The sequence below is a fragment of the Apium graveolens genome, chromosome 7 (genome assembly GCF_009905375.1).
Source record: "Apium graveolens cultivar Ventura chromosome 7, ASM990537v1, whole genome shotgun sequence".
NCBI classification, from domain to species: domain Eukaryota; kingdom Viridiplantae; phylum Streptophyta; class Magnoliopsida; order Apiales; family Apiaceae; genus Apium; species Apium graveolens.
The window spans coordinates 172,987,136-172,999,076 of record NC_133653.1 but is presented as its reverse complement, the minus strand read 5'-3'; the positions used below and the strand labels follow the sequence as shown (position 1 = coordinate 172,999,076).

The 11,941-nt window shown below is 35.1% G+C and overlaps 1 protein-coding gene across 1 annotated transcript; it reads right to left on the bottom strand.

The window, feature by feature from the left end:
- Window positions 1–5,761: 5,761 nt before the first annotated feature.
- LOC141672338 (4-coumarate--CoA ligase-like 9) lies at window positions 5,762–9,054 on the bottom strand. The gene is made up of 6 exons (XM_074478914.1): window positions 7,989–9,054; window positions 7,119–7,308; window positions 6,773–6,918; window positions 6,622–6,689; window positions 6,386–6,488; window positions 5,762–6,137 (listed from the first exon to the last, which is right to left on the bottom strand). Exons 1-6 carry the CDS (start codon window positions 8,988–8,990, stop codon window positions 6,012–6,014), a joined length of 1,635 nt encoding a protein of 544 aa, XP_074335015.1. The 5' UTR covers window positions 8,991–9,054; the 3' UTR covers window positions 5,762–6,011.
- Window positions 9,055–11,941: the final 2,887 nt, after the last annotated feature.

Below are 11,941 nucleotides of genomic sequence, written 5' to 3'. Positions count from 1 at the left end.
AAAGGAATTCTAGGTGCTCATCAATGTCCTCCATGTCATCTTGGCTCAATGAATCTTCATTTTATGTAGCTAGCCCCTTACCCTTGCTTTCACAGACCTTTGAAGTTGATTCCACAGCTTCCATCTTCACTTCCTTCTCCTTTTCCAGATCAGCAACTAATGCAATGGATCCTCCTTTCTTCTTTCCTCTCTCCATTCTTTCATCCTGCTCTATCTCAAGCTCATAGGTTTTCAGAATGCCATACAGTCTCTCCAAAGTAAACTCCTTATAATCTTGTGAGTTTCTCAATGAGACTGTCATTGGTTTCCATTCCTTTGGAAGAGATCTGAGAAATTTCAGATTGGAGTCTTTAGTCTGATAGACTCTTCCATGCAACTTAAGAGCATTTAGTAGTTTTTGGAATCTACTAAAAATGTCAGCGAGTGACTCACTTTCTTCATTGAGAAAATGCTCATATTGCTGAATCAGGAGCTGCATTTTATTTTCTCTTACTTGCTCAGTGCCATCACAAATTATCTGTATTGTGTCCTAAACTTCCTTGGCAGTTTTGCAGTTGATGATGTTATCAAACATGTCTGCATCAACACCATTGAGCAGAATGTTCATGGCCTTTTTATCTTTCCTGACTTGTTCAATATCAGGATCAGACCATTCATGCATTGGCTTTGGAACAGATGGCTCGTTTCCTGTTGCAGCTCTCATTGGAACATGAGGACCTCTTTCTATGTAGTCCACATAGGCCTCATCTTGAGAAAGCATGTGGAGATGCATCTTTACCTTCCAATGATGGTAATTATCTTTATCAAGAAAAGGAATCTTGACTCCAACATCTTTCTTGTTCATCTTGCTGAATTGTTTTGATCTTTAAACTCTTTGTATATTAAGAGCTTGCTCTGATACCAATTGTTAGTCCCTTGACAATGTAGCAAGAATTACAAAAGGGGGGTTGAATGGAATTCTTGAACCTTTTTCTTAAAATAAAAATGTTCAGCTCGATTATTGATATATTTGTTTTGATTAGCACAATACGGAATATAAACTCAAATGAATCAAAACATAAGTAATTAAAAACAAGAGTCTTTAAAAACTTTCTGGTGGATTTAAACAATTCCACCAGAGATATATATAATATATCGAGAGGACTCTGTGTGCAGAAATGCCCACAGCTGCTTACAAATTGAACTGCTGAGAATACAGGAAATGCTAAAGATTAAGCTTACAAAGATTTCTCTGTTTTTTTGTGTTTCTCAACTATCTCAGTTATTTTTCTATTTGCTACTGTCTTGGTTTATATAATACCAAGATTACAAAGTCAAAAAGACTGAACAAATATAAAATCTAACAGTCTTAATCTTTGCTGCTTTTCGTCCTCTATTACCCAGTTAATGGGCTTCCATATTGTGTTTGTATCCAACTCGACGGCTGTGTGTCAGCTTTCACTGTTCAACTGATGTTTGAATTCTTGATATGATCATCCGTCGACTTTCAGATCATCCGTCGATGACTTGATTGATCATCCGTCGACTGCTATGTTAAACATCAGTTGATAGTCATTTGATCATCCATCGAAGGCTTTGTTAATCATCCGTCGGTAGCTATTTTGGCACTTGACTTCATTTCACTTATACAGAATTACAAGACATTACTTATGTACAATTAATCAACCTATTCTGCATATCTAGTTAAAGTCAACATGACTTATATGCTACTACAGATTCTATACAAAGGTGCATACATCACTGTGCTACAAATTTATTATTGCATAAGCTACTCACTCGATGGATAATAAGTTAATCATCCGTCGGGACTATAATGAGTTATCCGTCGGGACTATAATTCTTATCCGTCGAGTGCTACATTATTTCACTAAGTAAAATCTACTTAGATATTTTGTTTAAGTGATCATCAAGTACACAACATATTCACAACACATATAATCCTTATATCCAAACTCTATACTTGAGTTATAATAACAGTTATACAATCTTATATCAAGACGACTCAATCCTTCCTTTTATATCACTTAATTCAAATCAAAACCACCAAATAAACCAATTAATCCCTAGTAATCTTACATGCATTTACTTTGTGAAGTCCTATGACCAAATCAATCTCTTTTACACCCTTAACCATTCAGCTAAAATCACAAATCACAATCAAAAATCGAACAACGACATGCAAAAATCAGAATCACATATAAACTTGAGATTAAGCCAACACTCATCCTTTTACATCATTTTTAACTTAAATCTTTACATGAAAAGCTATAATTTAACATGCATTTGATACTTCATCCAAAAACAAATCAAAATCATCTCTATAGTTCATTTAAACACATAATTTGGAACCTACAAGATTAATCTTTCACCTTAGCACATAATTCAACTTATTCTCTTAAAAATTCAACCTATAACCTTCGAATTTTACCAAAATCAACACATGCAACCATAAATTCAATTCTTTAAACTCTCAACTAATCTAATATCTCAATATTTTCTAAAACAATCATCCACGTCCATTTAAATCAACAAAATCAACTTAATACCTTTTGAAATCAAAAACCCATTCGGTTTTAAGTAAAACACCACATGCAAATACCAAAAATTAGTTTATAGATACTAGAGCTCAGTTTTAAAATCATCTCTCACCACCGGTTCACCGGAGTTCATCAACGGTGGCGGTGGTTTCACGGTGGTGCCCCCATTCGGGGGTTTCCAACCTTAAAACCTCCGATTCTCTTTAAATAAATGCAGCAACACTACATGCAATATGATTTTATCACAAAAATCACAGATATAAGAATTGATCAAGCAAAACTCGGGCCTCGGCTCAAAACCGAACCCAACACACACACACACACACTTTGCATGCAAGCATAAACACACACATGCACCTGGATTTAAGCGCATATATGGAACAAGGATGAAAATCCATGGAGGATTTCAAAGAATTAGAGAGAGAGAGAGAGACAATATAGAGAGGAAAAAGAGACGGGGATAGAGAGAGCTTCGAGAGTGAGAGAGAGAGAGAGAAAGATGAGAGAAAGTGAGAGAAGAGAGAGAGTAGAGCCCGGTGAAGGAAAGAAAAGAAGGGGGGCGCGTGGGTTTTCATAATAAAAGGGGCAGGGGTATTTTTGTAATTTACAAATCCTTCTTTCCATTTATTCTCCTTTCTCTTTTATTCAAAACTCAAAAATAGATTTAAATAATGAATAACTCTCTCAGTAAAGATGGGAATGCAAAGAATAATAATTTTAGAACGTAGATCTCGAAATTAGCTTTTCATCCATATTTTCAAAATAATTTTTGAGCGAACGGTTGATTTATTACGTATTTTACAAGATTGCGCTCAAAATAGAATTATAACTCGATAAAATCATTTTAAAATACATTGATCACCAAATAAGTCCATCTATCATTTTTGTAAAGTCTTTAGGACTATTTTGAAGATAATAAAACAAATTTCACGTCTCGACCAAAATAATTTTTGTAAAAATGAATAAAGGTTCAATATACCTTAATTAAATCAAATCAATTCCATAAAATCATTTAAAATCATCCAGATCACGTAGTCATGCATACAGATAGGCAAACAAATATATTCACACATCACACCTCATATTCAATCACAAAATTTCCCCTTTTTATTATTATTATTTCCCTTTTTTCGCGTAACGGGTCGCGTCCTGTGTGACGGCCCGACGCTGAGTGTTTTCAGACACGCTTCACAATCAATCCTTTATACCAATTGACACGTCACTTGGAATATAATATTGTTTTAGAGTCTTTGACTAAACACAATATCACATAATTCACATAATCACACTTTATAATTACAACACAGAATATTCTTTATTCACTTAAATACGTCGCGAATTCTCAGTCGCTACAATCTACCCCTCTTAAAGGATTCTGTCCCCAGAATCTAGTCTAAGCAAATATATGGGAATACTTTTCTAGCATTTCACTCTCTAATTCCCAAGTTGATTCTTCTACTTTAGGATTTCTCCACAACACTCTAACTAGAGGTACAACTTTGTTTTTGAGCGTCTTCTCTTTACGATCTAAGATTCGCACCGGTTGCTCCACATAGGACAGATCTTGCGGAATTTCTACCGGTTCCAATTCGATCACATGGCTTGCATCAGCATTATATTTCTTTAGAAGAGAAACGTGAAACACGTTATGAAGATGTTGCATCTGCGGAGGTAACACTAATTCGTATGCCACTTTTTTAACTTGTCTAGGTACTTCGAATGGTCCAATATACCTAGGACTCAATTTTCCTTTCTTCCCGAATCGGGATAAACCTTTCCATGGAGATATCTTTATCAACACTTTGTTCCGGGGTCGAATTGCAAATCTTTCCGATCTTGATCCGCGTATTTCTTTTGTCGATCTTGAGCAGTAGTTAACCTCTTACGAATCACTTTCACTTTCTCTTAATCAACCCCGATTTGTTATATATATATATATTTATATATATATATTTTTGTATATATATATATATATATATATATCAGGATAAGATATATTTTTTTTATTTATTTTATTAAATAAAGTTTCATAAAAAATGATATTTAAAAAATTATAGTAGTTTTAAATTATGTATGATTTTATTGATCTATTTTTTTACATTATAATGTAATATATATTTTTAATTTATCATTCATTTACATTAAAAATCAGTTTTAATATGATTTGATATTAAAAATATGAGATATTATCAATGTTTTTATATATTACGAATTAGTAGATTATTTTTTATTTAAAAATATACTAATTACAAAATTATTATTTATTATTATTCCCGCATCCCCGTTGAAATCCCCGTTCTGGCGGAGATCGGTAATGAAAAGAATCCCGGTTTCGGATTCAAGGCGTGTTCGGGGATCAGGAGCGGGATAGTAATCCCTGACCTCGAATAGACTCGATACATATCCCTACAAACAATTTAAAATGATTTTTTATAATGATATATAGTTTTGATATTATTATTAATTATGATCATATAACTTTCAATAAATATTTAATCTCAAAATTTTCAGGATAAGTTAAAATTGAACTGCACGATAAAAAATAAGTCTTCACCACTAAAGTTATCTAATACCGCTCTAAGAGTATGTACTAAAATAAAAATAAATAAGACAATCCGCTGAAAAATTAAAATAATCATTTATCTTATTCAAAAATTAATTCTGTATAAATGCAAACTTGTTCGAAATAACATTTCAATATATGTGGAGACCCATGTCTTTCACGGGTTTTTACGCTAGTTTTTTAATATAAAGATGAACAAGGAACATTTATATCGTGCTTAAACCCTAATTCCATACCTATTAGTCATTGGTCTTAGAATCTAATACAAATTTTAGGCATCTTAGTAATTCAATTTTAATTCCTAATCTGTATCAAATTTTATTTTATTTTCTATTATTCTATTATTATGATCTAAAAATTATGAGATATTATAATAATATATATACAAAATAAAATGTTTATTTCTTATCGGTACTCAAGTTTATTCCTTTAATACAGTAAAATCATGTAAAATATATAAATATTAAACGATATTGTGCAAGCCACGGGGTAAGCTAGTGCTAGTAAATCACATTCGGACTGCCCTTTTTGCCTAATTAGCAAAAAAAAACGTACTTTTTTCCTAGACATTGAATTTCTGAAACAAGGCAGGAAAATATGTTAATTTTGACCGTAGGAGACTCCGTTCAATGCCGGAAAAACAACTAGTTAAAGGAAAAGCTCCGCGAAACAACCTTCATAAAAATTCTCATATGAGGACTCCCCTCAACTACAGATGGATCAGTTCAATAACTTACTTTTTGCGAGTACATTAAGATATGATGTAAATCAATAGGTATAGAGTTCAGACTTCAGAGCTTATACTTTATTGTGTTACATTTGACTTGGTTTTCAATTTGGAACTCTCCCTACCCTGGGAAAGTTCCATATATAAATGCAACTATTGTGGTGGCAGATTAATAGAAATTGTATCACAGCTTGGAGAGAGATCCTTGAGCAGCAGCCTTCCTTAAGTCCTTCCTCAATATTTTCCCAGCTGCGCTTTTTGGAATTGAAGTAACGAACCATACCCGCCTTATTTTCTTGTACGGCGCAACCTACAAATTAATAAAATCATATAATGTATAAGTGAAAGAATTTTAATAGACATCAATACAGCCATGACTTATGCACTCGTGCTTCTCGCTTCCAAGTAATACATAGAGTGATGAGTGCTGTTTTGGGACAATTCTGTAAAGTAGTGCTTCCGTTACTGCTTCTATATGTTGCTTTAAGTCATATTCTCATATCATACATAAAAACCAGCGTGTAATCTTAATAATATGAAGGAAAATAAATCAATAACCTGCTTTGCAATAAAATCCATCACTAGTGACTCAGTGATCCTACTTTCCGAATGTTTAACCACGCATGCCATAGGCACTTCCCCAGCCTCTTCATCAGGGAATCTACAAAAATTATCCTTCAATCTTTCAATAAGATGAACACTAAAAAAAAGGAATTGATAGTATTGCTTGCATAAATGCTAATGCCTACCACACCACAAGTATATTTTTTTCATTTGAGAAAATTGAAACTTACGGAATAACTGCAGCATCTATTATCTCTGGATGGGACTGAAGCAATTGTTCAAGCTCTGCAGGAGGGACCTGCAATATTATATTGTCATTCGTAAGCAATCAAACAAACTAAAAAAAGGAAATAACATGAATATGTGGTGGAATAATAATACCTGGTATCCCTTGTACTTTATCAATTCCTTCAGTCTGTCAACAACGAAAAGAAAACCTTCTTTGTCGATGTAACAAAGATCTCCCGTTCTTAACCACCCGTCACCTACCAATGTTTCAGAAGTTGCCTGAGCATTACCAATATAGCCTGTACAATATCCACCACATTGCAAGTTGAGACACCACATAAAACTATGTCGTGAAAACTAGCATATTTATCTTAACAAGTGGCTTCAGCAAGTCAAATTAATACATCATAGACAAGAGACTGATTAATTTAGATACAGTGAGGCACTAGTATGCCATCTTCTTTATTAAGCATGGACAAACCAAGATAACTTACTATACCTTTCATAACTAGAGGTCCTCTAATCCATAGCTCCCCTAGCTTGCCAGGTGGCAGAGCGTTTCCTGACTCTGGGTCAACAATTCTTGCCTCACAGTGTCCTGTAAGTTTCCCTACCGAACCCCAGCGCAAACTTTCTTCCGGGCTTGTAGATCGAAAGATGGCTCCGGCTGTTTCAGTCATTCCATAACCCTTGATTAACAAAAAAGAATTAGTTTCTAGTTCCATAAGACTAAATTCTAATGGATGGTAAAATGTTTAATTTTAGAGCTGAACATGCAAGAATCAGTTGTTTATGTGGCAGTTACAATAAAGAACACTACAACACAAAAGAGGATGAAAGGTTTAAAAAAGGTGTCTTAAATCTGAAGTCATAACAGACTATTAAAACAACGGAAACCAGCAATAAATGTTAAACTAAGAAAGATAAATGCATGTATCTATATTACTTCAGATCTCCAACTTATAAAAAGTTGTACTGCCTTGCACTAGTGATTAAGTATCTTCCAGAAATTTAATTTGTTTTGTAATGTGTAATATTTGGATCATCAATTTCTTGGAGAAGAACCTTATCACATTAATCACATATCATGCTTCGTTAAAGCTGATTTGTGGAAAATATAAACGACAAAACAAAGAAAAGAACCAAATAACAAATAATCTTGGTAGGCAAGAACTTTAGGGAGAAGGGCAGAATGATATTGATCCAATATAGAAGCAACTCTGAGTCATTCAAATTACTAGATATTACCAATTCTTTTAATAATGTAACTATTTTTTGTTAAATATAACTAAGTATTAGAGCAGGATCAGTGTCTAAAATCTGAAATTGACACCCAAGGGCTATTGATTGTAAGACGTGGATTACTGACCTGAAACAGTTCTTTATCCGGAAATTTGGCTTTGAAGGTAGCAATGACATCCTTTCCCAGGGGAGCACCCCCGGATCCCACCATCTCCAACGACTCGAGATTAAATTCAGCCGTGGCACTATCCTTAATCATTGCCACAACCACCGGTGGCGCTCCCACAATCTGCGTGACCTTGTAGTCTTGCACAGCTCTACACATCTTCTTCAAGTCAAACCTATTCATCACCACTATAGTTTCGCTTAAACTCACAGACTTGATACAGTAAAAAAATCCAATGACATGAAAAAACGGGGCAGTGTACATGACAACAGACGGAGTCTCCCTTAAATTATTATTCACCTGATAACTAGAAGTAATCGCAATCAAATTGCGATGAGTCAACTCCACGCCTTTGACCTGACCCGTTGTTCCCGACGAGTAGAGCACCGCAGCAGTATCAGACTGACTCACTTGATAACTCAAACTAAAACTACGAGTCTGCTGCTGCTGCTGCTGCAGCATCATTGACTCAAACTCGGGCGAGTCGAGGAGTATGGTTGGGTAGTGGAGAGTTGGAAGCTTATGAAACGTGGCGGACGTGGCAAAAGCAATGACAGGATTGGATAAGTGAATTTGGCGGGAAATATCGGAAATTGTGGAGACAGGATTAGCAGGAGAGATGATGACACCAATAGAGAGAAGTGAGAAATAGAGAATGGGAATGGAAGTGGAGTTGGGGGATAGGATGAAGGCGGTTTGACCAATGGTGAGTTTGAGATGAGTAGTTAAAAAGGAGGCCAGGTTTTGAGTGAGTCGAGTAAACTCCGAGTAGGATACTCGGTGGCCTGTGTGGGAGTCTATGATTGCTGTTGCGTCAGGCCATCGGCTGTTGGCTTTGAGGGAGAGAGAGTATGCTGAGGCCGACAGACATGTTTTTTCTGCTGGTAATGGGACTGTGGGCCGGATACTCTGGAATGTTTTTGTTGCGCCGGAGTAGCCATTTCTCGGGTCAACTGTTTCCATCGGATTTCTCCAAGTCTTTTACTATCCCCCCCGCCCACTACCTCCCTCCCTCATTGTATAATACTACTGCTCTATCATAGAGTATCAATTATTTGAATCTAGTGATTAAAATATACGGGATGATAAATCTCAAGTTGACGTTGCACTTTGATGATTCCATCTTGTCCGTTAATGGATCCAAACCGAGGTTATTTTAGCGGATATGGATCGACCTATTAAAAATCCGATCCGATAAAAAATATTCGATTATAAATGGAGCGGATATAGATTTAGGTCGATCCGATCCGTTAATAACCCGATCCGGTTATATATACATATATATAATAAAAATGTTTTTTAATAATTCTAATTTTAAACGTAATTTTTTTGAGTCAAGTTCAATTATCTATATTTCGTTCGATTCGGCATACAGTCCATTTCTATAACTTCATTTCTATAACCCTAACTCTTTTACCTTTTAGAACTACATAACCCAAAGTCTCGATTCATATAACACTTCCATTTCGCAACATTAATTTTTTCATAATTAGCACTAAAATACAGTACAACTCGGTATATTTATTTCAAAAAGCGAATTTTAGTTTGTACTTTATCTTTGAATTTCGTTGTATTTTACTTGTATTTTAATATTTTTCGGAATTGTAAATTATAAATAAATTTTGTAATAAGTTAAGTTAAAAAAATAAATATACATAAATGGAGCGGATATCCGATTCGAAATCTGTGATCTGAACGGATCCGGATATGGATCGGACTATAAAAAAATCCGGAGCCGATCTGATCCGAATCCGAATAAATAAATAAATATGAATATAAATTTAGGCCGATTCGATCCAAACTCGATCCATCTACACGTTCCATCCATCTTCTTTGCCGCTCTCCGCACTCCAGATAAGACAAAAACATAGTTGGTAACAATAAATTCGAGGTTGTTATAAAATACTAGTTATAGTAATGAAAGAGCTGCTAAATAACTACTATATTTAACCGGAGAGAGCAATATGAGAAGCAGAAGAAGCAGAGAAAGAATCGCTAGGTGCATTTTTCATTCACTGATTCAAGCTATATTTATAGCAAGTGAAAGGAGACATGCAATTAATACAAATTGTAAAAATTCTACACCTAAGTTTAGCCCTACTATTACATATTTGACCATGTGACAATCAATTCACAACACTCCCCTTTGATTGTCATTGTGGTATGGATCATAGACTGCCTCGTTAAAACCTTGTCAAAGAAAAACCCAGTCGGATAAAAACTTTAACGAAGGAAAAAGAGTACAATCTCCCCTTCGAAAAACTAATCATTCGCTGAATTTTGTTGAAACAAATTCTTGAGTCGGCGCATTCCAATGTTATGTCGTAACTTCCCAAATGTTGAATTCGGTAATGATTTCGTGAATAAATCAGCAAGGTTGTCACATGACCGAATTTGTTATACATCAATTTCACCATTCTTTTAAAGCTCATGAGTGTAGAAGAATTTTGGTGAAATATGTTTCGTCCTTTCCTCTTTGATATATCCTTCCTTGAGTTGATCAATGCATGTAGTGTTGTCCTCAAACATGATAGTAGGACTTCTTGTGATGTCTGGCAATCCACATGATTCTTGAATATTCTTGATGATAGACTGCAACCAAATACATTCTCTACTGGCTTCATGAATTGCAATGAGTTCTGAGTGATTTGTTGAGGTTGCTACTGTAGTTTGCTTCGTGGATTTCCAGGAAATGGCTGCACCGCAATATGTAAATACATATCCAGTTTGTGATTTGCCAAAATGAGGATCTGACAAGTATCCAGCGTCTGCATATCAGATCAACTGAGATGTTGAGTTTTTCGGAAAAAATAATCCAAAGTCTGTTGTTCCCGGAAGATAACGGAATACATGTTTAAACCCATTCCAATGTCTATCCATCGGAGCAGAGCTAAATCTAGCCAATAAATTCACAGAAAATGCAATATCAAGCCTTGTATTATTTGCAAGATACATAAGTGCACCAATTGCACCTAGATATGGGATTTCAGGACCAAGAACTTCTTCATCATCTTCTCGTGGTCGAAATGGATCTTTATCAGGCTCTAAAGATCTAACCACCATTGGAGTAGTCAATGGATGAGATTTATCCATGTAAAATCTGTTTAAAACATTTTATGTATATGTAGATTGGTGGAGGAAAATTCCCGATGACAAGTGCTCAACTTGTATACCAAGACAATATTTTGTCCTTCCAAGATCTTTCACTTCAAACTCTGTCTTTAGGTATATGAAAGCTTCATCAACCTCTGTAGTTGTTCCTACAAGGTTTAAATCATCCACATATACAGCAATAATCACAAAACCAGATTGTGATTTTTTGATAAAAACACATGGAGAAATTTGGTTACTAATATACCCATTCTTTTGTAAATAACAACTAAGTCCGTTATACCACATACGACCAGATTGTTTAAGTCCATACAATGATCGCTGAAGTTTAATGGAGTATTTATGACGAGGTTTCTTGAACTCTTCCATTTTTAACCTTCTGGGATTTTCATAAAAATTTCACTATCAAGTGAACCATACAGGTATGCAGTAACGACGTCCATAAGGCGTGTTTCCAGTTTTTCTTTAGATGCCATACCTAATATAAAACGAAAAGTAATTCCATCCATCACTGGCGAGTATGTCTCTTGATAATCAATGCCAGGCCTTTGAGAAAACCCCTGTGAGAATGACAATGAGTTGTCAATCATTGATGATGACGACCCTATGACCTATAATGAGGCTATGAGTAGTGTTGACTCAGAGAAATGGCAAAGTGCCATGAAATCCGAGATGGAATCTATGTATACCAACCAAGTATGGACTTTGGTTGAAGCACCTGAGGGTGTGAAGCCTATTGAGTGCAAATGGGTATACAAAAGAAAGATTGGAGCAGATGGCCAGGTAGAGACCTATAAGGCCAG